The sequence below is a fragment of the Equus asinus genome, chromosome 6, assembly GCF_041296235.1.
Source record: "Equus asinus isolate D_3611 breed Donkey chromosome 6, EquAss-T2T_v2, whole genome shotgun sequence".
NCBI classification, from domain to species: domain Eukaryota; kingdom Metazoa; phylum Chordata; class Mammalia; order Perissodactyla; family Equidae; genus Equus; species Equus asinus.
Window position 1 is genome coordinate 81340233 of NC_091795.1, and position 27442 is coordinate 81367674.

General features: G+C 44.6%; 1 protein-coding gene across 2 annotated transcripts in view; it reads left to right on the forward strand.

Moving 5' to 3' along the window:
- The window catches only part of KIF3C (kinesin family member 3C), a 35394-nt gene extending 20459 nt beyond the window's left edge, over positions 1 to 14935 (forward strand). Inside the window, exons 4-8 of one of the 2 annotated variants that reach the window (XM_014856730.3) lie at positions 700 to 818; positions 1297 to 1413; positions 11930 to 12035; positions 12205 to 12377; positions 12617 to 14935. In XM_014856730.3, coding sequence (XP_014712216.1) covers positions 700 to 818; positions 1297 to 1413; positions 11930 to 12035; positions 12205 to 12377; positions 12617 to 12710 — 609 coding nt within the window. In that variant the 3' untranslated portion in view covers positions 12711 to 14935. Of the gene's footprint in view, positions 1 to 699; positions 819 to 1296; positions 1414 to 11926; positions 12036 to 12204; positions 12378 to 12616 lie in introns of both variants that reach the window. The other variant, XM_014856720.3, reaches the window with a different exon arrangement.
- Positions 14936 to 27442: the final 12507 nt, after the last annotated feature.

A 27442-nucleotide genomic window follows, 5' to 3' on the forward strand; every position in this document is an offset into this window, starting at 1 on the left:
ACATGTGAAGGGATGAGAATATCTGGTCACCAGGACCCTGCAAAGTCCATTGTTGGGGAAAGCCATACATTAGATGAGGATATAGGGTCTGGATGCTGGGAAGAACCTGGGGAGCCCTTAGAGTTGCCGATGTGGCTGCCCCGGAGCAGGCCAGGCAGAGGCCCAGCCACAGTGGCAGTTTCCAGGGACACCTCTCAGTGGGTTAGGAGTGCACCAGGGTCTGTGCTGTCCTCCACACCCCCACTTCTGAGAGCACCTGGAGAGGCAGGGATGGGATGGATCATCTTGCAAACTAGCTTAGCCTCCTTCCCTGCCTGAGGCTGGACCAGCAGTTCTGTACTTGTCCTGATTCTGGCTCTTCTCTTAACTATTATGTGACCTTGAGCAAGTCCGTGCCTGAATTTCCTCATCTATAAAAAGAGGGTATTAGACCAGCAGGTCCCTTGAGTCCCTTTCATTTTGAACATTCCACTAGGCTGGCAGCAGCTGAGAGAGAGCAGGGAACAGGCCACCGTGTAGGAGGGATGGGGCCGCACCCAGTTCATGGTGGGGCAGCAGGAGGGAGATTCAGACCAGGCCATGGCCTCAACCTGGGCTGAGCTGGCGGACCCTGAACCTGCAGCTGTCAGGCCCATGCTGGGTGGCTGGGGTCTCCTGACCTCACTGTGCTGGCTCTGAGCTGCGCGTGTCTGCATCCAGCTCTACGCCAAGCTGCAGGCGGTGAAGGCGGAGATCCAGGACCAGCATGATGAGTACATCCGCGTGCGGCAGGACCTGGAGGAGGCGCAGAATGAGCAGACCCGGGAACTCAAGCTCAAGTAGGGCCCCTTCTCTTCCCATTCCGCATCCTTGCAGCCATCACTCATTCTGGGCCTCTCCCTGACGGGCTCCTCTCCTTCCTGAAGGCTGGTTCTGCCTGTCCACTCACCCATGAGTCCGTGTGTCTTAGGGATAGAATGAGTCTAAGGGACAAGGGAGAGGCCCAAGTTCTGGAGCTTCTTCTACCTGCTGTTTCCTCCTCCTTCCTTTCCTGTGCCTGCATTTGATGAACCCCCCAAAGTGCATGCTGGGTGCTAACCAAAAGTAACCCCAAAGGCCCTGAGCCTACAATCTTTGCATTAGAAGCAGTGATTTTCAAGCTCTGTTGTTTCTATAGGGAACCCCAACTTTCTGGTTTTTCCACCTCCTCTCTTCCCTCTGCCTCTTTGCTCCTTACTTCTAATCCTTCAGCCTTCACATGCACCATGCGGTCTCTCCCTCCCCAAATCCCCATCTCTGCCTCCTTCCTGATCCCAGGTACCTAATCATCGAGAACTTCATCCCCCCTGAGGAGAAGAACAAGATCATGAACCGGCTTTTCCTGGACTGTGAGGAGGAGCAGTGGAAGTTCCAGCCACTTGTGTCAGCCGGAGTGTGAGTCCCTCTCAGTTGTCTGGGCCTAGCGACTTGCGAGCCCACCCCAAGTTGAGGGTGGCCAGGAGCCTGTGGGGAGACAGAGGTTTTTGTGGACTGGGATGATGTGGGAGGATGCAGATGGGGGATGGGTTTCTGAGGACCTAAGGGAGGCGTCTCCGTGAAGGAAGGGTGTTCTGACAAAAACAGAATGTCTCATTGGCCTGGGATGCAGAGAATACCCCGTGAGAGGCCTCCGGAGGAGAGGAAGAGCATCTCAGCTTCTTGGCGATCCCAGGGAATACTAACATTTGGCCAGTCTGGTGAATCTTCATTTTTCGGGTGCCAAAAACAGCCAGAAACAAATATTTGCGCTACTGTGTGTCGGGCACTGTGCAAGACTCTGCAGACAGAAGGTAAATCCGACACAGCCAGAACTGTGAGCTCCAGTGTGTCCAGTGGAGAATACAGAGAAGTAATCACATCAGGAAGTGACAGAGTTGTGATCCAATCTTTACAGCCTCCCTCAGCTGCGTGAGTTAGCATTTCCACCTGTTTCCACATCCTAGCCCTTAGGTACAGTGTGTCCATTGGCTGGGTGTGCAGCTCCCTCTGCTGGTTCCCGTGAAGAATAAGCCCAGATGTTCAAGCCCAGCAGAAGGACTGCTTCATCCAGCTGGACCACTGTGCCTTAACTGAAAATCTGTATCCATGGGTATTTAGGAGGCCAGATACCAGTGGACTTCCCTGGAGATTCTTTGCTCTCTCTCTCCTAGGAATATTAATGCCAAGGTAGGGCAGGAGACTCCAGAGCTGGGGTGGGAAGCTAGCTGTGGAGGTCTACAGCTTCTTACTGGAGCGTCAATGCTTACTTAATCTGTCGACTTTCTGAAAGGCTGGTCTTACCCACAGTGACACTACACATGTTTGTAAATAGGTTGATGAGTAGAAGACTTTTCAATGGTGTCGCTTTGGACTTAAAATCCACCTTTCCAGTCTAGGTAGAGACCCACAGTAGAGTACAGCGTCTGATGCAGAGTTTCTCCCTCTGGCCACAGCTAGAATCTCCTGTGAGTTTGGCTCCAGAGAGCCTGATTTAAAGGGTCGCGGGTGGATCCCAGGACTTAATTTTTTTTCCCAAAGCTTCCAGGTGCTTCTGCATGGAAGCCAAGCTTGAAAACCACATCTCCAGTGCCCTCTGCTGGAGGGAGATGCTGATGAGGCTTCTGCTCTATAGGGTTATTTCGTGCTTAGAAAAGTTCTTGAGCTGAAATTTGCAGGTGCAGGAATTTCTTCACATTGGGTAGAGATGGGATGAGAGAGGCTCTGAGAAGGCATGAGTCTTTTTTTTTTTTTAATTATTTTTTTTTTAGCATGAGTCTTTTTAAACTTCTTATTTTGAAAAATAAGGATTGCAAAAATAGTACAAAGAATTCCCGTATATGCCTCACCCAAATTCACTGGTTGTTAATCTTTTGCTACATCTTGCTGTGTTAATTCCCGACCCCCTCCAACCATTTAAGTTGCAGACATCCTGACCCTTTACCTGTATTTCCTAAGAAGGAGAACATTCTCTTACATAGCCGCAGTACAATGATCAAAATTCAGGAAATTTTATATTGACACAATACTATTATATAGGCAAAATTCAATTTTAGCCAGTCCTTTGTGGCAATTTCCTTCCTCTCCCCCGTGCCTCCCATCTGAGATCATGCATTGCATTAATTGTCACACGTCTTTAGTCTCCTTTAATCTGGAAATGAGAAAGGATCTTGATTTGAGTTTTGCAGTGTCATGCTTCAGAGTTTATTCATTTCTCAAAACATTATTCCTGCAATTTCGACTTGACTGCCTAAGCACACGATCCAGACTTCAAAGCATGGCGAGTGGTTTGCCTGAAGCTGAGATGAGCCTTCTGCTTAATGATTATGCATTTCCAATCTTTTTTTCTGTTTTTCTTTAAGTTTACATTCTTCTTTTAAAATAACTTTTAAATAACTTCTTTTTTTTTTTTTCAAAAATAAAATGGTTTGCATGCAATGAAAAACCACGGACAGATTTTTAAAATTAAAACAGCTATCTTAAAATAGCACACTTTAAATAATTTTTAAAGTAGATACCGGTAATGACTTTTAAAAAGAAAGAAGTCCTCCAAAGTATGGATCTGTGTCTTTACTGTTTAAGTGTTGCCCTTCCCAGCCCATCGTCTCTTATCCCTCTCTTCTGCTTCAAAGGCACCTGGCTACGGTTCTGAGCTGGACACAGTGGGGCTAGTTCCTTGTGATGTTCTTTCCCCACTTTTCCTCTCTCTTCTGATTCCCTCCACCATCCTTCTTGCTGGAGGAAAGTAATGCAAAGAGAGAAGGAGTCAGTGTTTTCTTTGCCATTGGGAAAGCCTGAAAACTCTGATCATTCCTTGAAAGCGTCTGGCTTTAGCTTACTCTGTAGTGCTTTCTCTTCCATAACTCTTTGGCAAGAGTCAGTCCCGACCATACATACCCCTTTGACAGAAATCTGCAGAGTTGCTCCCAGCCTGCATTTGCAGGGCTATGTTAGTGGCGCTTCTAACTGGATCCCAGTTGGACTGCGTTCCCTAAAAAGTTTATATTAAAAATATAAAGATATAAATATATTCACGAGCTTTTTCAAAATTATGGTTAAGTATATTCACAACTTAGCCATGCTATTTTATGCAGAATATGAGTGTACCTGCTTGGAATACATACAGAGTATATATTTCATATAGAAAATATCAAAATATATCTGGGTAAGGATAAAAGGTATGAAGGCAATTATGACACACCAGTGTTCTCTACTATATTTAAATACAAATTATATAAACACATATTATAGACTTCTCTAAGAAAAAACTTCAATAAATGAATTACTTCAAAAAGATTATTAATAAATACTGGGTAATCAACTATATGCGATTCTGAACTACTGCTATAAGTTTTTTTCTTTTTTTAATATCACTGTCCATTTTGTTGTATCTGATAACTAATAAGTAATATTTAGCTCAGAACTTTAAAATAAAATCACAAAAATATAAAAGAAAAATAGATCTAGGAAGTTTTTCTATGAAACAAATTTTTTTAACTTTAAAAAATTTTTTTTAGCAGCAATTGGTGCTTAAAATAAAGTAGAAACAATTCCATCATAATTAGAATCCAGTTGTGACTCTGACTCAGCACAGAGAGCCTCAGGCTAGCATGGTGGTGCAAGAGTTGCTGGCCTGGACCTCCCAGCTCATCTGCCCCAAGCCCCTCATTTCACAGTGGAAGATTGAGGGTGGGAAGGCCCTTGACCACAGCTTTCCCCATTTCAGGGAGCCGTGGGGTCTGAGGCTGTGCAACAGGCTGCCTCCCATGAGGAAAGGGAGCATTGGGTCCCACTATCTGCCACATAATTTAATCAGGGCTGAAAAACTCTTTCCTCCCAAAGCATGTTTAACTAATCAGGGCATTGTTCCATTTGCTCAATTCAAGTGTGGAATATTTTGTCTTACTTTGGCCTGTGGTATTCTGGGGAGGAGAACACTGACGGCTGCTCAAAGGGAGAGGGAAAAAGCATTGTAGGAAAGCAATTACCCAAAGTCATGCTGTCCCTTTAGAAAGCTTCTGTTGGGAGAACGTTTTCCCTTCTCCTCCTCTAGTATCTACCCCCACACTCCTCCCCTTGTCTCTCCCTAAAACAAAGAGTTATTGTCAGGCAACTCTTGAAACACACCCATATGGACTTATTTTGGAAGCCTACCCCTTTATCTTTTTTCTCCATCTACTATCTCTATGCCACCGCCAGTTGACACGCAATAACTTCAGGTGAGGCACCTTCCACAATCACGAATGATTTTGTATTAAAGTTAGTTTGAAAAAACATTTTTGCAGCCAGCTCTAGCAATAACTATTTTACAAGTGTGACCTTTTATTTTTAGTTTCTTATAATTAAATTTATTTTTAATTGTGTTTATACAAAACTGTCTTCTAAGGGTTGGGTATTTGGCAATGTCTATGGTCCATGGTTTACAGTTCACAAATTCTGCTTGTAACTTCAGCCCTCGGACCTTCACAGCCCAGCCACGCTAGATTCTTTTCAAAGGCATGGTGGTGCAGTAGTAGAAAGAGACTGGCCTTTGGATTTAGAACATTCTGGTTTCTAGTCCCTACTCTGCCTCTTTCTTGTGGCCTTGAGAAGGCTTTTTAACCTCTCTGAACCTAAGTTTCTTCACCTGTAAAGTTGAGATAGTAAATGTGCCCTGCAGGATTGTTGAGGTTGAAATGAGACGGTTGTGGGAGGCTTCAGGCCGGTACCTGGCCCAGGGGAGATGATCCATAAATGGTGGCAATCATACCAATATGCCAATATCCTAATTACAGGGACTCCAGAGAAACCAGTTTGCCTTCATCCCTTAGAAGTGCCATAGAAGGGCTGTTTGGTTTGTTGCTTTTGTTTTAGATTTTGATTTTTTATTCAGGCTGCCTCCGAGTTTAGAGAGAGAGCATTCCTGGCTCTCAATAGAATCAGGATAGAACCTTAAACTGGTTTTGTTACAGAGGCAAAGTTTACCTCAGTGAGAGCATTCTCAGCTCTGGGTTGAGTCCCAGATTTAGTCCCAGGCCTGTGACAAGTGAAGAGAGTCTGAAACGGGGAGAAGTTTCGGCCTTCCCAGGTGGGGTGTGGGGGGTGGGGCAGGGCGAAGGGCCACGGGAGGAGTGAGAGCTTAGACCTGCCGGGGAGTGCTGCCAGGTGGACAGCTGCCCTGCGGGCACAGAGGACCAGATCGTGGAGGAAAGTCAGGTTTACTGTGGCAGTTGCTTATGAAGGACCTTGGAAGGAAAACACACCCTCTGATGTTGGTGCCTGTTCTCAGAACAGGAGAGGAAAGGGGATGATCAGACAAAGCTGGTGATGAGAATGGAGTCAGCCCCTGAGATGGGGCTGAGATGACTTTTTAGTATTACGGGGAAAAAATGTGCTAACAGCCCTATGGAGGGAGGATCCTAGGAGAACTCTTAGGATCTACTAAACACGTGATAACTGTTGTGGGTCTCTGTTGGGATGAGTAGATCCACGCAGAGCCAGGCCTCCGCTTTGGGCTGTCGCTCACCACCTGCTTCCTACAGAGGGATCAATCATGGAAAGTAGGCCTGGGGCAGAAGAGGGAGTAGATGGGAAGTTTGGTGTCCCAATTATAGACTCCCCTCCCCCAGCCCCTTCTTCCCACATGCTACCCAGAAGAGCCCTGGCATCTTTATTGGGTCAGGCTGCCAATTCACACTGATCCACTGCCCTGCTCGCTCAGCCCTGTCCTTCTGTCCTGTTCCCGGAGCCCGCAGCCTTCAAGGCGCACTTCAGTGCCAGACTGTTCCATGTGTACTCCTGAAAGACAGTGCAGCATCATAAAAAGGGTATTTGGGAAGGCCCAATTCTGAGTCTGTTCCTAATTGTATGACCTTGGACAGAAAGGCACTTGGCTTCTCTGAGCCTCCATCTCCTTGTCTGCCCTGTCTACACCTCGAGAGGTTGTTGTAAAGTTCAGATGGGGTGCATAGATGCACCTTATAAATGATAAAATGTTATTTTACTAATTTTCCCCCTCCCTTCTAAGAGCTGTGACTGATGCTGCCACTCTCCCTGCACACAGCCTCCCCGCCTCCCGGAGGCTATGCAGCTGCAGAGCGAGCTGGGGTTTCCACAGCCTCCTCCTTCCTTGCTTTCATCTATCAAGAAGGGTCAGCAGGGACCCCCATGTGGAATCCAGCACTCTTTTATACCCTGATAGAACGAACCGTGAGAATGTTATTTCTCAGTACTCTCCACTGCAGAAGGCAGGCACTGTTCTGGTGGCTCCTGCACGCCTTGTTCTCCTCTTCAAGGACAGAATGTCCTATCTGTGAATTACTCGGCTTGTTTCTTCTCATCTTCTGTCTTGTGTCTGCCTTTTGGCTTTCTTCATTGCTTATTTGTATCCCTGCTTGACGTGTGGAACTGAGGATAAACCATCATCACCGCTGCCACCCGTCGAGCTCTTGCGGGGCCCTGTGTTGAGTGCTTATCTTGTTTCATCTCAGCAGTTCTGTGGGACAGGGATGAGGTTGCTGAAGCTCAGAGATGTTAAACCACTTCCTGACGTAACAGAGCTCTGAGGGGTGGAGCCAGCATTCAAACTCCCGTCTGTCTTACTCGAAAACCTGTATTTTTTTTTTAATGGAAATAACTTTCTTGTTTTCATTCCTATCTTTTTTGTTTGTTTTGAATAATAAAAGTGATACATCACACTCATCAAATTGCTGAAAGTAAAAAGTCTGACATACTATGAGTTGGCTAGGATGTAGAGCAATGGAAACTTTCCTAGGTATAACCACTTAGAAAAGCAATTTGGCAATATCCTGTAAAGTTGGAAATGAACACACCCTCCAACACAAACATTCCGTTCCTGGGTGTATACCCCAGGGAGACTGTTGAATATGTACTTGAAGATACCTGTACAGAAATGTTCACAACAGCAGTGTGTTAATAGAGAGAGGAAAAAAGGGAATCAACCTAGATGTCCATCAACAAAACAATACATATGAAACATATATATATATAAAGTGCTATATTGAGACTTTAAAATACTCAATATAGTTAAACTTTAATAATATAACCTAGAGCCACATGGATAAATCTGAAAAACATGTGTGTTGAACACAAAAAAAGGGCAGTAAGTACACCATACAGTTTAAAATTTAGACATAGGCATGCAAATACTATATATATTATGTTTATAAATACCCACATATATAAATAAGTATAAAAACATGCATGACATTAGTAAGCACCAAACTCAAGAGAGTGATTGACTTGGATGGGTGTCTTAAAAAACTGTCTGTGTTTTATTTCTTTTTTTTTTTTTAAGATTTTATTTTTTTTCTCCCCAAAGCCCCCCCGGTACATACTTGTATATTCTTCGTTGTGGGTCCTTCTAGTTGTGGCATGTGGGACGCTGCCTCAGCGTGGTTTGATGAGCCGTGCCATGTCCGCACCCAGGATTCGAACCAATGAACCCCTGGGCCGCCTGCAGCAGAGCATGCAAACTTACCCACTTGGCCCCGGGGCCAGCCCTGTGTTTTATTTCTTAAAAAAAGATTTGGGGGCCGGCCTGGTGGCGCAGCGGTTAAGTTCACACGTTCTGCTTCAGCGGCCCAGGGTTTGGACATGGCACCACTCATCAAGCCATGCTGTGGCAGGCGCCCCACACATAAAGTAGAGGAAGATGGGCACGAATGTTAGCTCAGGGCCAGTCTTCCTCAGCAAAAAGAGGAGGATTGGCAGCAGATGTTAGCTCAGGGCTGATCTTCCTCAAAAAAAAAAAAAGGTTTGGTGTTAACACAATGTTATATAACAAAATGTTCAGATTTGACAAAACTGGATGGTAGGCATACAGGTATATATTATTTTCTATACTTTTCTGAATTTTTGAAATAATTCATTAGATATAAAGTTATACATATTCATAGTAAAAACATTCAGATATTGCAGAAAGACGTAAAGATAATAAAAATCACCTAAAATCACACCATTCAAACACAATAACTATTAACGTTTTGTAGAATATCCAGACTTTTTTCTAAGCTATGCACTTGTATGCACAAATGTACACACAGATTTCTTTAAAAACAAGAAAAAAAACCTCATCTTTTTATTTGCTTTTTAATTTAATATATCGTGGAAATCTTTTCATGTCTACATAGAGCCACACATGATTTTAATGACTACATCATATTCCTTCACGTGGCTGAATAATGATTTCAGTGGTCCCTATCAATGCACATTTGGTTTGTTTCTAATTTTTTGCAGTTGTGAATAATATTGCAGCAAACATCCCTGCATGTAAATTTTTGTCTCTCTCTCTACTTCCTTAGGAAAATACCTAGGAGCGACAATTTGGGTTAAAAAATAGACACTTTGGGTCTGGCCTGGTGGCATAGTGGTTAAATTCACACACTCTGGTTCTGTGGCCCAGGGTTCGCAGGCTTGGATCCTGGGCTCAGACCTACACACCACACATCAGGCCATGCTGCGGTGGCATCCTATGTACAAAATAGAGGAAGATTGGCACAAATGTTAGCTCAGCGACAACCTTCCTCACCAAAAAAAAAGGAAAAGAAAAGAAAAAAGAATATGCACTTTTGAAAAGCCAACCCTGAGTTTTATTTTGTTTGTTTTTTAAATGACAAGTTTATGGAGATGTAGTTCACATATAAAAGTCACCATTTTAAAATGTGTAGTGGGTTTTAGCATGGTCACAGGGTTATATAACCATCACCACTATCTAATTCCAGAACGTTTTCATCACTCTGAAAAGAAACCCCTAACCTATTGGCAGTCACTCCCCATTCTTCCCAATGTCCCCAGCCCTGGCAACCACTAATCTACTTTTTGTCTCTATGAATTTGCCTATTCCAGATATTTCATATAAAGGGAATCATACAATATATGGTCTTTGTGTCTAGCTTCTTTTGCTTAGCAAAATGTTTTCGGGGTTCGTCCTTGTCGTAGCATGTATCAGTACTTCATTCCTTTTTATTGCTGAATAATATTCCACTTTATGGATATACCACATTTTGTTTGTTTATTCATCAGTTGATGGACATTTGGGTTACAGTCAGCCCTCCATATCTGCAGGTCCTGTATCCGCGGGTTCCCCATCTGTGGATATGGAGGGCCAGCTAAGGGACTTGAGCATTCTTGGGTTTTGGTATCCACAAAGGCGGAGGGACTGGGGGTCCTGCAACCAATCCCCTACGGATACTGAGGGACGACTGTATTTCTGCTTTTTGGCTATTATGAATAATGCTGCTATGAACATTCACATACAGGTTTTTGTGTAGGCATATGTTTTCAATTCTCTTGACTATGTATCTAGTAGCGGAAGTGCTGGGTTATATTGTAACTCTATGTTAAAAACTTTTTGAAGAACTGCCAAATTGTTTCCAAAGTGGCTGCACCATTTTACCTTCCCACCAACAATATATAAAGGTTCCAATTTCCCTCTATCCTCACCAACATGTGGTGTTATCTGTCTTCTTAGGTTATATTCATCTTAGTGAGTGTGCGGTGGTATCTCTTTGTGGATTTTTTTTTAAAGATTGGCCCTGAGCTAACATCTGTTGCCAATCTTTTTTTTCTTCTTCTTCTTCTCTCCAAAACTCCCCAATACATAGTTGTATATTCTAGTTGAAGGTCCTTCTGGTTCTGCTGTGTGGGATGCCACCTCATCATGGCTTGATGATGGGTGCTAGGTCTGTGCCCGGATCCAAACTGGTGAAACTCTGGGCTGCCGAAGTGGAGCACACGAACTTAGCCATTCGGCCACAGGACCAGCCCCTCAGTGTGGCTTTGATTTGCATTTCCATGATGATTAATAATGTCGAACATCTTTTCATGTGCTTCTTGGCCATTTGTATGTTTTCTTTGGAGAAATGGCTGTTCAGATGCTTTGTCCATTTTAAAATTGGGTCGTTTGTCTTTTTATTGTTTTGTACGAGTTATTTATATATTCTGGATACAAGTCCCATATCACACATATGATTTGAAAATAGCTTCTCCCGTTTTTTAGATTGTCTTTTCACTTTCTTTATTACGTCTTCTGTAACACAGAAGTTTTTAATTTCCATGAAGTCCTATTTATTTTTTCTTTGTCTGCTTGAGCTTTTAATGTCATATGTAAGAAACCATTGTCTAATCTAAGGTCCTGGACATTTACCCCTATGTTTTATTCTAAAATTTTTATAGTTTTAGCTCTTACATTTAAGTCCATGATTCATTTTGAGTTAATTTTATATAGGATGCAGGGTGAGAGTCCAACTTCATTTTTTTGCCTGTAGACATCCGGTTGTCCCAGTAGGATTTGTTGAAGAGACTATTCATTCCTCATTGAATGGTCTTGGTACCCTTATAGAAAATCAATTGATTGTGAATATAAGGGTTTATCTCTAGACTCTCAATTCTATTCCATTGATCTATATGTCTGTTTTTATGCTAGAACCATACAGCCTTGATTATTGTAGCTTTGTGATAAGTTTTGAAACTGGAAATGTGAGTCCTCTAATTCTGTACTTTTTCAAGACTGTTTTGACTATTTGGGGACCCTTAGGTTTCAAGTCTGAGTTTTTAATCATTTTATTGTGCCAACTCCTATGAAGGAAAATGAAAAGCAGAACCACAGATTACCAATGGTTTTGTGTAGTGTGTGAAATCAGTATATGAATCTGAAAGCTAAAATAAGATTGGACTGACTTTCTTCATCTCAGCCCTCGGTCAAATCTTTTTATTGTGGAAAAAAATTGAAGCAACAAGAATGAGGAAATATGTGCCTCCTTGTGTTATACTAGTTTTAGTTGTCAGGTTGTATTACAGCAAAGAGAAGAAAACTCCAGAACCTGTGGTCTGCAGGCCCTCCCGGCTACCTGAATGATACTTAATTCCTCATGTTATCACTTTTCCTTTGTGTTCAAAGGAAATTCATTCTAATATAGCCTCTTCCGTTCAGCAGTAGCAACCAAATGAAGAAGCGGCCAACGTCTGCAGTGGGCTACAAGAGGCCCATCAGCCAGTATGCTCGGGTTGCCATGGCCATGGGGTCCCACCCCAGATACAGGGTAAGGAGCTGGGAAGTAGAAGGGGGGAGGGGAGGGGAGAGAGAGCCCAAGGGAGGTGATGCTCATAGCCTCTTCTTCCTCTACGTACCTCCTCATCTTGCTACACCCGGTATTTACTGAGTGCCTAGAAGATAAAGTCATCATGTCTGGCCTGATATTCCCACCACAGGCTGAAAACATAATGTTTCTGGAGTTGGATGTGTCCCCTCCGGCTGTCTTTGAGATGGAATTTTCTCATGACCAAGAACAAGACCCCCGTGCACTACACATGGAAAGGCTCATGCGATTGGACAGCTTTCTGGAAAGACCTTCTACATCTAAAGTCCGAAAGTCCAGGTCCTGGTTAGTACCACCTTGGTCAGGGTAGACAGTGGACTCAGGAGGCATGGAAACCACGCGGCCTGGTTGAGGATGAAGAGGGTTTTGGTCGTACCCAAAGGGCATGAAGGGAGGGTGATGACTGGGGCTGTGGGGGAGGAGTTCCTACAGCAACAGGATAAGGGAAAGGGAAGTCTTCACTTTTCTGTTTTTTGCACTTCCCCAACCTCCCCATTCACCCACCTTATCCCTACCCCCTGCAGGTGCCAGAGTCCTCAGCAGCCTCCACCCTCCACCACACATGCCTCGCTGGCCTCCGCTGCTCTGCGCCCCACGACAGTGCTAGACCACGAGTGACAACCTTCAGTCAGGCTGTCCATCTGACAGACTCCTGGGATGGGGCAGCCAACCCTGGATCATCTCCCCTGCCGCTCAGTGTGCGTGTGTGTGTGTGCATGTGCGTGTGCATATGTGTGAGGGGGTGAGAATCTGGCGGACCGTGCCTCTGCCTGCTCTTCTTAGCCTCCTTTATTTAATTAATGTTATTTATTCGTGGAGCTCAGTTAGTGTGGGAGAGATGCCCTCGCCTGAGCCTGCCGTGGTCACTGCATAGCCTCCTTTTCTTCTGACTTTAGACCCCTCTCCCCCAAGTCAGACCTCAAGCTCCTCCCCGTCAGCTGCCCCAAGAAGGGAAGGTGGCCAGTGCCTGAGAAGAGAGTGCTTTTTTCTACCTGTCTCACTGCATAATTTCCATCTCCTCCTATGCCGAAGGAGAGCCGCTCCTAACCACTTCTGGAACTAGAAAAATGCTAGTGTCCCCTGAGGACAAGAGACATCGTGACAGTGCTCCCAGCAGAGAGAGCCCCGCTCTCCACTTTCTGGGCCTCAGACAACCTCTTTTGGCTTCTCGGGCTCCTTTTCAAGGACTTAAAAGACCTCACCAACACAGCCCATGCTCTTCAGCTTTGGCAAGAACTCATGGCTTCCCAAACTCTGCTTCCTGCCCACCTTCCCAATCCTTGGATAGGAATTGTGAACCAACCAGTTGCTGCCTCCTGGGGACCTGCAGGAAATGGAACAATAATGGAGACAACGTGGACAGTCATCAGGGGAAGTCCCTCTTCTGGGTCCCTTTGTTTCTGTCCCCTCTGAGAGGTAACTTTAGTCGACGAGCGGTCAAGCCAACTCCCCACTTTCGAGATGCTGCTCCTTCCTGCTTTGATCATTTTCCCTGCAGCTGCTGGATCCCAGTTCATAGTGGGAGAGATCGATGCCATTCTCCCCCTGGCTAAACAAGGGATCTGAATCTGTTGCTTTTCCCCTCATTTAGCACAGGAGACGGCGACTCAGGCATAATCTGTCAACTTTGCCCATTACCGCTGTTTCTGCATCACATTTGTTGGGCACTATCTTGTTGAAATCTGACCCTTTCTTCAACATTGTGCAAATTGGTCCCTAGGCAAGTACCCCTCACCTGCCTTTGTGACATCCCAAGATGTCTCCAGGTATCTCAAGTGATAAGTAAATTTCTACCAAAAAAAAAGAGAGAGAGAGAGAGAGAGATTAGTTTTCATTGACTTACTTTTTAAGTGTTTATTTTGGTAGAGGGGTAAAGAGGTAATCAAGAAAGAAAACATGTGGTTTAGGATTTCAAAAGGCGGTAATAGTGGGATCTCCAGTTCCTAGCATATGAGAAGTTTAGTCATTGGGGTAAAGGCATGAAACTGACAGATCTGCCTGAAATTTGGTGTGTGGGAGGGGGCAGTGGACCTGATCACCTGGTTATTCTCTTTCCATCAGGAAATGAACTCTTCTTGCACTGGTCAAGTTCTGCTCTAAGGACCAAGCTCTGGTTTGGTTCAACTCAATGATGCTGTCGTTTCTGCTGTAATTACTGGACTACGTGGTTGGGCAACTCAGTTGCCATTTGCTCCTGTCCATCGAGGGGATAATATTTTCCTCAGAGCCCAGGAGATTATTTGAGACTCAGGATTCAGCTGTGGCTGAGACAGGAGTTGTGTATAGAAATCCCCCAGGTGGCCTGGGCACAGGGGCACCTCTGGGCCTGCGTCAAGCAGCCTCCCCCACTGACCTCTTTCTCGTTTGTGGATGCAGCAGTACATGTCACCCGCATTCATCACTGGGACTCTGCATTGTCTGGTCACTCAACCCCCACAGTCTTATAGCACAAGATACCCAACTTCACCACCCCCAGTCTGAGGGCTGGGCCCAAGGTGTGGTCGGAGGAGGAGCTCCTGCCTGCAGTTTTGTGTACGTGTGTATGTGTGTGTGTGTGTGTTTGTGTGTGTGTGTGTACCTCCACAGAAGACACTCTACACTCAGCGTAAGATATGCTGGGAACAGGGCCACCGGGGTGGCTGGATCTCAGTTTCTGTCTCTCTCTCTCTCTTTTCCTTTTGATGTATCAAACCTTTGATTGACAAAGTAAGGGCCTTGATTAGGACCAAATTTCCATGTCTGTGGCTATGGTCTTTATTTAGGACGACAGTTAACAATGCAGTGGCCCATTCTTGTCACTCTATACATATGACTATACAGGACATATGTAATATATAAATATATATATAAAACATTACCCTCTGTCTCCTTGGCTTAGGATGAGGCCTCTCTGTTGAGCTGAAATGCACCTGCAGCTCAGTGCTGCCAGCAACCTGCAGGCCCCAGCCCTGTTCAAATTAACACAGTCGACAATAAAGGAATGAGTATCGGACAGAGTTGGGTGCCTGCCTTCTCTTCCCTTTGTTTTTTCCTACTTTCACTCCCTTTTTCATTTTCTCCCTTCTCGCCTCCTTGTTTTTCCAAGAGGGGTTCAGGAGGACATGGAGCTCAGCTGCAGTTATCAGCACCTGGAAAAGAACTGACTGCTTAATAAAAGGGGATCCATCTGCCCGGGAGGGCTGAGGGGAGGGCCCAGGCTCCAGTGTGAAGTCTGTGCCAGAGCTATGGCAGCAGCTGCTTGAGTCCTAGGCGAGGGCTCCCCACCCAGTTAATTTGAGCTATTAGCAAATTTCAGAATGGCCTAGATGCTGTCCAGATCAGCTGTCAATATCATTTGACAGCTCCGCCCTGTTTGCTCTTCCATTTATCAGAAGAGAGACTAAAGCGGGAAATAAGGGTGTGTAAAGCACATAGACGTGCCTGGCACACGGTGGGTGCTGAATTAAAATAAAAGACTGGCTTCCCCTTATCCTCTGGTCCCGGAGCCTCTTTCCCTCCCTCTGGGTTCTAGCTGTTGGCTCCCTGTAGCACGGAGGTCTTACAGGAAATGAAAAGTAATTGCTGCTAAACAAACAAACACAAAGCCCCTGACTCCAGGGGAGCACCATGGTTGGCCTGGTGCACAAGGCATGGCAGTGAGCCCGTCTTTGGGCACTGATGATTTTGGAGGAGCTCCCTGCCTCTGCGCTAGGCTGTGGCCCTGAGTTCTGGCAGGGCTGGAGAGCTCTGCTGTTTGAGAGGGATTTGCCAGGTGTGTTAGGAAACTTAGACACAAACACTCATTTAATCCTCCCTGGTGGGAATTATTGTCACTGGTTTACAGATGAGATTTAGGGAAATTAATTAACTTAGGTAAAGATGTGTGGTTAGTGATGAAGCTGGACTTCCAGACTCTAAAGTCCATATTTCTTTTCTCTGGGCTACGCTACCTTTAGCCCATTTGTATCTCAGGAGAACTGATAGGAGAAAGCCAGGGGCAGAAGGGCAGAGTGGTTGAAAATACAACCAAATCTCCAGACCCACAACCTGGGGGGGCCTATTTTAAAACCACCATTCCTCCCATTGGCAGGGGGTCTCGTGTGGCTGGGATGGGTAGAACTCCACAAATCGGCCAGAGGGTAGGGGCTCACCCTTGGCAGGGTCCATTGTTGACTGTTTGCAGATAAGGCAACTGCCATGTTTCACTTCTTCCTCCAAGACTTGGCTCCTGAGCTCCACAGAGTCACTTCTTTCTGTTTTCAGATGCCCAGGGCTGGGGAGGGGGTGGGTGTTAGTTAGAATCCCTGGCCACTACTGAAGTTTCCAGTAAGCTGGCCTGAGGGAAGTAAGGACCCAGAAGCGTGCAGTCGACCCCAAGGGCAAGGACAGAGCCAGGGCTCTGGAAGGACCTGGTGCTGGGGACTCGAACACCACAGAGACCCTCTCTGTTTCTCACAATTCTTCCTGTGTGGGATGCGTGCTCTTTCCTCAGCTGCTCCACTTCATGATGTAGGAAACACGTCTGCCAGCAGCTCTCTGTTTACACGGTCCGGTGATCTTGGGAGACTTAGAATCCCAGACCCAATACCAAATTGATGGGAATGTGATTCCCATTCAGCAGTTTGGGTCAGGTGGTTGGGAACGTAATATATGAACAGGTTGGGAACGCGATATATGAACAAGATCTCCAAGAGTTCTACTGCTGGAACCATGTTTATGGGGGAGATGAAAATATATTTCTCAAAAAAGATGATGGGGGTAGCAGTCGGGATGAGGTGTGCTCTGGGTAGTCAACAAAACAGATGTCTGTGACCAGTGTGTCCATCACCCAATGGCTAAAGGAAAATTTGCCCTGAGCTTATCCTATTATTCTGGTCAACTTTCTTTTTATTGTTTTTAGATTTTTTTTTTCTTTTTCTCCCCAAAGCCCCCCGGTACATAGTTGTGCATTTTCTTTTTTTTTTTTTTCAGTTATGGGTTCTTCTAGTTGTGGCATGTGGGACGCCACCTCAGCATGACCTGATGAGTTGTGCCATGTCTGCACCCAGGATTCGAACCAGCGAAACGCTGGGCTGCCAAAGCGGAGCGCGCGAACTTAACCACTCGGCCACGGTGCCGGCCCCTGGCCATCTTTCTTACAGCAGATCACCTGCATCAAAATTACCACCCTCGGAGATTCTGTTTCATTAGGTCCAGGAGAGATGCGTGTGGTAGACACTACAGGTTGCCTTTCCAATATCCATTTTTCCCTTCTTCCTTACTTACAAAATAATTTTGTTCAAGGAGGGCAGTGCACAGCCAACTAAAAGTACTCATTCCCAGGCTCCCTTGCAGCAATGGTGGCTGTGTAACATGGTTTAGGCTAAGGGAATGTAAGTGGAAGTTGACTAGGGATTTCTGGAAATGTTTTTGCTTTTCTGTACAGACATTACTCCTTTCTCCTCTTCTCCTTTCTTCTTCCTGCCTAGAACTCAAATGCACCTCCTAGAAGTGCATTCATTCATTGAACAAATATTTATTGAGCACCTGTAACCCATACATTCCCAGTATTGTTCTAAGAGCTGGGAATACAGCAGTGAATAGAACAGACAGAAGTCCCTGTCCTCATGGTGCTTACATTCTAGGCTGGAGAGAAAGACATTAAGCAAGGAAAACATATTGCATGTCAGATGATGATAAGCATGGTTGAGAAAAATAAAGCAGAGAAGGGAGATGGGGAGTCCCAAGTACTAATGGTAGCGGGTGTGGGTGCAGTTTTAAAGTCTTTACCAAGAAAGTGACATCTGAGCAAATTCCTGAAGGAGGTAAGGAAGTGGACTCTATGAGAGGGAAAGCAAACGCAGACTTTGTGAGTAAGAGTTTGTCAGGCTTGTTCAAGGAGCAGCCACCATATTGCAACTTCAAAGCAACAAGTACTATGTGTAAAGGTTGATGGAGTGGAGAGAAGGGAGACACAAGTTCCTGATGGAGTTTGTGCTGCTGCACCAGCCTGCGTCTGTCCACATCTGGACTTGTAATGGTGCCAGAAAAACCCCTAGAGATTTAAGCCAGGGTTAGGGGGATTTGCCAGGAATCTGTATTTGAAACAAGCACCTCTAGGCGTTTCCAGGGAACACTCGCTAAAGCCTGAGAATCTGGATCCCAGCCATTTGTGATTCCAAGTCATGATCACTGTGGGCCTGCCCTTCGACAAGGGCCAACACTGGGGCCACCTGCCTATGCAAACAGCAGGACTGCGCTCCAGGATGGAAGGGGCACAGGGCCCAAAGCCACTCAGGGCACCTTGGAGCCCCTGTGCTCAGCCACATGTTGCTTCTTCACAGCTGGGGGAGGGAGGGGACAGTTTGAGCCAGAAAACCAAAGTGATGATTTAACATCCAAAGCTCCTATTTTGGAATAAGGAAAAGTAGACCCAGAAAAGGAAAGGGATTTCCTTCAAGTCACACTGATAGTTAGCAGGCAAGATGGGCCTGGAAAGCACAAGGACTTACTAGTCAGACACACTGTTTCATTGTTATTTATTTTATTTTCACTTTAAAAAATACTTTTAAACTCACAGAACAGTTGCAAAAATTGTGCTAAGAACTCCCACATACTCTTCACTGGGAGACCCCGCTCAAGTTTTGCCAAGTGTCCTAAGAACAACCTTTATAGCAAGAGGATCCAATCCCGGATCGTGTATTGTACTTAGTTCTCCTGTCTCCTTAGTATCTTTTCTAGGAGAGTTCCTCAGTCCATTCTGGACCTTTACACCCTCAACATTCTTTAATATTGCAGGCCAGCTAATTTGTAGACTGTCTCTCAATTCAGGTTTGTCTGTCTCCTCATTAGATTCAAGTGATGCTCAGAAGTGACACTGTGGTCACTGTATCCCATCAGGTGGCACACGATGACAGTGCTTTGTCCAATTACTGGTGATGTTAACTTTGATCATTTATTAAGATAGTGTCTTGGGGCCAGCCCATCGGTGTAGTGGTTAAGTTCCCGTGTTCTGCTTCAGTGGCCTGGGGTTCACAGGTTCAGATCCTGTGCGTGAACCTACACACCGCTCATTAAGCCATGCTGTGGCAGTGTCCCACATACAAAATAGAGGAAAGATTGGCACAGATGTTAGCTTAGGGCCAATCTTCCTCACAAAAAAAAAAGAAAAAAGGAAAAAGGTAATGTCTGCCAAGCTTCTCTAGTGTAAAGTAGTTACTCTTTATCCCATTGTAATTAATAAGCATTTTGTGAGGACATATCGTGAAACCAAGTAAATCTCCCACTCTAAATTTCACCCACTAGTTTTAACATCCATTGATGCTTCCTGCTTAAATTAATTATCTCTATATGGTTGCTAAATGATGGCTTTTTAATTGCATTATTTCTTCTACATTTATTGATTGACATTAACTTCTGAGAAACAGCTTTCTCTTCTCCTTATTTGTTTGTTTGTTTGTATCAATGTGGACTCATGGATTCCTATTTTATTCAGTGGGTGATAATCCATTAGTATATTATTTGTTTCGATTTTCGAATTACCCCAGGTTTGGTCAGTGGCCGTGCCTTCAAGCTGGCTTCTGTGTCCTTTTGAAATGTTCCTATTATTCTTTGAGCACTTCCTTACTTTGTGACACAAAAAGATGTTCCAGACCCGTCCAAAGAGTCTTGATTCCTTTTAGTGGAGAATGGTGCGCTTGTTGCTAATGGCTGTCTCTACTCCCAGGCTGTCTCGGTGGACAGAGCTTGGAAGTGTACACACATGCATCTAGTGTACCCTACTTCACATGCGCACACACTTTACGATTGTATTTACTCTACCTCTGCCTATCTATCCGTGAGTTCACACTTCCTCGGCTTCCACCCGAGCGTTTCAGGGTTTATTCTGGTGTCCCTGTTTTTTGTATTTATAACTCCTTTCTCAGACAGTTGAGAAACCTGGCTCTTATTAACCTCAATATATTTACTTATTTGCCCAATTCCCTTGTACATGGCTAATTTCTTGACCCCCACAGGGCTGCCACCCTGTTCGGTCCCTTCCTCACGTGGGCACTGACCTCTGCCAGGCCCCTGCTCTGCGTGGCCATGCCTAGTGGCTTTTTGACTGAATTACTAAGGAAGGACAGAAGAAAAGGAAGGAGAAACACATTATATTTGAGCTGGAACCCTCCTCTATTTATGTTCCTCCTTGTGTACTTCAGCAAGTTTAGAAAAGCCCAAGAGGATGAGAAAAGAAAGGATGTGAACTGTCCTTACGCTAGGGGTTGACAAATTGAATAGTCAGGGAGAAATTCTTTCTGAATGCTAAGAGAAAAAAACCCAGTGTGCTCATCACCCATACTGCTGTTCACTGTGCACACATCTGGCTTCCATCTGGCACTTGTCCTCACCAGTATCAGGGACCCTCTTTTGTATCCTCCCAAGCAAGTCAGTCAACTCCCTGGGCCTCAGATTCCTCACAGAAAAGGTCAAAGTGATGATCTTTCTCCACCCCACCTCTCATCAGCCGTTGCTCATGATAAGAGACACTGCAGAATTTGACAAAGAATAAAGAGCCCTATAAATGCCATGGGTTATCATTGTGGTTATATCAGTTAGGACGTAAGATCAGCTGCCTAATGGAGGTCCAAAATAACTGGGGCTTAAATAAGACAGGAGTTCTATTACTCTCTCACACAGTAATATGGGTGTAAGTGGACCAGGGCTGGTTGGAGACTGATAGGGCTGTTCCACGGGATTAGAGACCTACACGCCTTCCATCTGGTTGATTCAACACCTTTAGAGTGTTGTCCTTGTTCACGTGACCAAGCTGCTAATCACCACGTCTGCATTCCAGTCAGTGGAGGAAGAAAAGGAGAAGTAGAGGGCATGCCCTGTTCCTTTATGGGACCCTGGAAGTTGCATAATCCTACTGGCCAGAACCTTGTCACACCTACCTTCAAGGTGGGAATCTGTGTATTTATTATGGGTGACTAATAATCAGTGGTTTTATTATGATGCAACTGTGTGTATTGGCCCCGTTCCTGTTTACAAGGTACACACCCTGTATTCTTTGGGCTCTTCACAATGGCCTCTGCAAAGTCAGGATGTGTCTCCCTCGATACAGGCCACAGTTTGCAGGACTTGGATCTTACACACTTTTGGGGAGAAGAGTGAGAGCTCTTATTAAGAAAAAGAATGAAAAATTCCCCCAAAAAATTAGGTATAAAAGTGAAGATTTGTTTAGAATGAGAAAATAAATCACAACAAATTACACAATTTAAAAGCTGACAAATACCACACCACAAAATTCAGACAAATAATATAATATTTTTATTATTTAAGTACCTGTGGGACCTCTCTAAAACTTTGTGCCCTGCATTTTCCAACTGTGAACTTTTTGGTTGCCTCTGCGTATGGCAACAATTTTGTAATATTTTCTATCCAAAAAGAAGAAAAATAATTCAGTCTTTTAACATGGTTGACAAATTTTTTTTTTTTTTTAGAAAGATTAGCCTTGAGCTAACATCTTCCTCCAATCCTCTTCTTTTTGCTGAGGAAGACTGGCTCTGAGCTAACATCCATGCCCATCTTCCTCTACTTTATATGTGGGATGCCTGCCACAGCATGGCTTGATAAGCGGTGCATAGATCTACACCTGGGATCCAAACAGGTGAACCTTGGGCCGCCCAAGCGGACGTGAGAACTTAACTGCTACGCCACTGGGCCGGCCCCTGAAAATTTTTCTTATTGTTGAGAGTTCAGAAAAGTTTCTATATGCTTCAGTTCATTATTGGTTATGTCATATAAATTTTTTGAGTTACAGTTAAGTTTGGGTACACCTCTCAAACTTTTTCATATATGAGCTATAAGATTTCAGGGCATTTCAAGTTTTTGTGTATGTGCAGTAACTAATCTTAAATACTGCTTGAAATGATAATGTTCATTAACTGGTTTGTTGACAATGTCCTAATTGTAACGGCTTATTAGGAGTTTTTTATATTTCGTATGTCAGTATTTGTGGGGATGCAGAAAACACGTAACATACACACAGATTTTACCAGCTCTTCTAGCACTGCTACAACATTGTGCCTGTAAATACCAGAATTCTGATCAATTCTCTTTTGCACAATCTCCATCAAAAAGAAGAAAAAAATTGAATTGTGGGTTATGATTATATACACCGTGTCATGGACATTCCTGCCAGGAGGGACGTTCCGTTTTGATCAGGCATTGATGAAAAGCAAATATGTCATTTACTATTTTGCACGTCTGATCATTGGAAGAATTTTCCACAGACCATCTTTTGACTCTGTAAATTTCAAATCTTGTTTCTCCTTCACTACCCACCGATGTCTGGTGCCAGGCACTGTAGGACTCTTTGTTATCAATTTATGATGTCTGACCCTGCAGCTTCATGTTTTGCCACCAGAGTGAGTGAGTTGGAAGAATGGGTGATGGGAGTATTTCTGGCAGCCATTCCTACGCTAGGTCAGCTCGCAATAATTTATCTATACATGCAAGTGGCTGTGAACCACATAAATATATTCCACTAAACCAAATTAAATAAGTCCCTAGCTCAACTTCCCTTTTGCTACATCTCAAAAATGCATGCAGCCATGTCATGGGGGTGAGAAGGAAGGAGTGGAAAGAGACAGTGGTCTTAAGTGGCTGCAGCTAAAATACCTTACTTTCAGAATTTTTTTTTAATTTTTCTTTTTTTTTGAGGAAAATTAGCCCTGAGCTAACTACTGCTAGTCCTCCTCTTTTTTGCTGAGGAAGCCTGGACCTGAGCGAACATCCGTGCCCATTTTCCTCCACTTTATCTGTGGGACGCCAACCACAGCATGGTGTACCAAGCGGTGCCATATCCGCACCCGGCATGCGAACCGGCAAACCCCGGGCCACCGAGAAGTGGAATGTGAGCACTTAACCACTGCGCCACCGGGCCGGCCCTCAGAACTTTTTAAGAACCGTATGACCACTTGAATACTGGGTCCCGCAAGCAGGGTGTCCTGGGGTTTCAGCGTCAGTAGCTTCATAGTAAATCCACCTCAGCCCCCCAGGAGCAGGGCAGAACTTGGATGGCGGTGATTCAAAGTAGAAAGCAACTTTGCGTCCCCTTTGGTATCTGAGCCCTGCTTTTTCTGCCCTCGTCTGCATGCCACTGCGCCACCGACCCCCATCCCAAAGATTTCTCCTCCTGAGGAAGAGAACATAAATGGGGAAGTATCACCATGGAAAAATTAGTGTAAAGCTTTTTTAAATTATAAGATCACTACATGCTGAATCGGAAAATTTGAAATAAACATATACACACATATGCATGCACACGCACACAAGAAATTAAACAATACCTAGATAAATAATTTTAATTTTTTTAACTGTGTATTTTGAGACCTATTAAGAATGAGTGGCTAAGAGCTGCCAGCCCCTGTTCACAGGCAGCACTCACTGAGGCTGACCTTCTCCAGAGTGTTGCTGCTTAGCATGAGGGGTGTGTGTGTGCGCACACACGCACACGCATGCACACTCTTATTTGCACACACACAGGTATACACACTCGTTTTACACATCAGGTACTGTGTGGAATCTGTTCTATTTGCCTGGCATTCTTCTTTTCTCCTTCAAAGATGCTTTTTGAACACACGCTTCCTCACACAGTCGTGTGTTTGTTCTCTCCCCGGAAAGGATGAAGGGTTTCTAGAGTCCCACATATTCACACAGACTTTTTTTTTTGGTGAGGAAGATTGGCCTTTAGCTATCATCTGTGCCAATCTTCCTCTGTTTTTGTACTTGGGATGCTGCCACAGCATGGCTTGTTGAGTGGTGTAGGTCTGCCCCAGGATCTGAACCTGTGAACCCGGGCCGCAGAAGCAGAGTATGCCAAACTTAACTAGTACACCACTGAGCCAGCCGCAGACGTTCATTTTTGCTGCCCAGTCTATGCGACTTCCCTTTCCCAAACCTGTGGCAACCCTGGAATGTAGCTGATTAAAGAACGTCTTTATGGGGCCGGCCTGGTGGCACAGTGGTTAAGTGCGCACGTTCCGCTTCGGCAGCCTGGGGTTTGCTGGTTTGGATCCCAGGTGCGGAGATGGCACCACTTGGCAAGCCATGATGTGGTAGGCGTCCCACCTATAAAGTGGAGGAAGATGGGCACAGATGTTAGCTCAGGGCCAGTCTTCCTCAGCAAAAAGAGGAGGATTGGCAGCAGATGTTAGCTCAGGGCTAATCTTCCTCAAAAAAAAAATAATAAATAAACTTTATTCAAAAATAGGCATAAATTCTGATCACAATTAGTCTGCTCTCACAGGAGGGAATTTAAGTGCATAGAGTCTTCTTTCCTCCCTGTCCCCCTTCTTTGCTCTCCACCTCTCTCTCTTTTTGGAGAACCAGGGGAACAATTTAAAAAGAAAACATAGGATATTTCTTATTTTTGAGAAAGAGTGAAAATATAGTTTACCTGTCTACATTTTTGATGAAGAACAAAGAACTAATAGTTTACATATTTACATAAAAAACTATACGTTTTGTATATATAATATATTTTTAATTTTAATTTTTGTATGTAAATATTTTATCTATATTTTTATATATGTTTTATATGTAGTTTCCATATTTATATTAGTTTATATGTAAAACTAATATTTAAACGTATTAAAAAAGAAACATTTTTAGTTCTGCAGTTCAGCTGGTTTTGTTTTTGGCTGGTTAAGATATGTGTTAGAGAGAAAAAATGGGTTTGCAGAAAAGAGATAAAGGAAGAAAGATGTGAGAGAGCTATCCAGGGACGTCATCTAGAAAACACAGTATTCGGCAAGGACGACGTGCAAAGAGCAATGAAGAGGCGGGAGCTGGAGAAGGAGCCCAGTCGGAAGCGCTCTGTGCTGGAGCACCCCGCTCCGGCCGTCCGGGGGCCTGGGAGCTAAAGCAAGTCAAGGCTGACCTTTGAATCCTTTTAACTAGGGCGAGAATTTCAATGTCATCTTTGCAAAGAAAAACAAGTTTTCTGCTTTTATTGTTATTTAACTTTGGAAACTTCATGCCAAAACAATGATTCATTCCCCCAGGAAATTCTACAAGTTTGCTAGCGTTGGAAGGCATGACTTGTGTTTCGGATATTTTCTTCTCTACCTAACGAGCCTCGTCAGTGGAGCAGTATGACAGCTCCCTTTGATCTGCAAAAGCTGCTTGACTCATCTTTGTTCTTGCAGAAGTCAGGGCTGTCGCCTGCCACAGCACTGACAATTCACAGTTGTTCGTGGCCCTTTCCCCTCATCAAATTAAATCCATATTTTGATTGCATTTCGTTCTAGTAGGATAAGATGCGGTGGGAACGATAATAAAAACAGTTCAGTGAAAACGACTGAAAGGAATAAATTGATTTTTGCCCTCAGTGCAGCAGGGGAGAGTCGCTCATCAGCCGAGCCTCTGCCAGCGACAGAATCCCCAGGGACCAACCAACTCCTTACCCTCCCGCCTCCCAGGCTGCCCCCATTCAATTTGCTTTACAAAGGGAAAATAATGCTTAGTGAGCTGCTGGAAACTTGCATTCTATCTGAAAAAAAAAGAGGGGAGGGTAGCTGTGAAATATTTAAAAAGAGCTAGAGGGTGGAGGGGGCTAGGATATTCAAAAATATTCAACGAACGCACCCACGCACACACACACCTATACAAAACCCCTGTTACCAGCTGGGAAACGGAATCCAGTTTGGGGAACGATAATGTACAATATTCTTCAATTCATCAGTGAAAGGTTATCATCATGGCATTTCAGAAAGGAAGGGAGCTTCACTCCTTCCTTCCTTCCTTCATTCATTCGATGACTATTTGCTGAACACTTACAAGGAGAAAGGCATTATGCTAAGTGTGGCTCCCATCACAAGTCCTCACCACTGTCTGGTTTAGCGTTTCTCGCCATTTCCACTGCTAAGTTCCTCCCCATCACACCTTGCCCAGGATACTGCAAGAGCCTCCTTACTGGACTGTCAGCTTCTAACTTTGCTTCCACCTTCCCTCCTGACCCCCATGCTACATTCTCCACCCAACAGCCAAAGAGGTGTTTCATAGCAAAGAGTTTATGTTTAAAATGCAAGCTAAGGTCACCGAGTCCCCTGCTTAAAACTCTCCAATGGCTTCATGTTGCATTTTAAAAAGTGGACTTTTTACAGTGGCTGACAGGGTCCTGCATGATCCAATTCCTGTCTATTTCAATGACAATCTTGTGTCACTCTCCCCCTTCAAAACACTCTGCAGCTACACTGGTGCTTTACATGTCTTCTTTTGTTCCTCAAATGTGCTACGCTTGTTTCCTGCTCAGGGCCTTTGCACTTGCTGTGTCCTTTTCTTGGAATGCCCTCCCCCCAGACTTTTAGATGGCTGGCTCCTTTTCGTCATTCAGGTCTCACTCAAATGTTACCTTCTCAGAGAGGTCTTGCCTGGCTGCCCAGTGGAAAGTGGCTGCCCACACAGGTACCTTTCTACTCCACTACCCTTTTTTATTTTCTGAAAGCATAGCACTTAGCATTATCTGAAGGTATTTTATTTATTTGATTGTTGACATTAGTAGTTCTCAGTTGGTCCCAGGACCAGGAGTTTTAACATCACCTGGGAACTTACTAGAACTGCATATTCTTGGGCCCTACTCTAGGCCTACTGAATCAGACACTCTGGGGATGAGGCCCAGACACTTGCACTTTAACAAACCCTCCAAGTGATTCTGATGAAAATTAAAGTTTGAAAACCACTGGCTTACAATGATTTTTGCTTCTCTCCCTCATCCCCCTTAGAATGTAAATCCAAGAGGATGGAAGTCCATCTGTCTTGTTCAGCATGGTGCTACCAGCACCAAACACATAGCAGGCGCTCAATAAAAAGTTGTTGAATGCTGACAGATTGAATGAATGATTGGTCTGGTGCCAAGCTCTGTCTCTCAGGGGCCATGTGGGAGACACTTAACAGAGAGCGCAATAGAATGAGGCCCCTGGGGTCTGCTTTTCCAGAGAGCCTTTCTCTGTGTAAAATATTGCCCTTGCAGGCTAGATAAGCCTGAAGAAGGGGTTCTGAGGTTAAAGAAAGGCTTGAAAACTATGGTTCAAACTGTTATTAATTATAGTTTGCAAACTGCCAGCATGTTCCCAGGTCCCTCTCTGAGAACCAGAAGGTTTGTTGATTATATCCAATTAGAAGGCAAGGCTAATATCCTTCTCTTTTCAGTTCTGTGCAGCTCTTACTGCATTAATCCCAGAGCAGGATGCTGGTTGACAAAGTGGCTTTCTCTTCGTTCAGTCTTTCTGCTTTATATCAATCCTGGAATCTTAAAAAAAAAAAAAAAGGCTCTAAACCAATTAATCCTGCCTCCAGTGGTTTCTAAAAGCTTTCAGATTGAAAACACCAGGTCAACTCCCAGC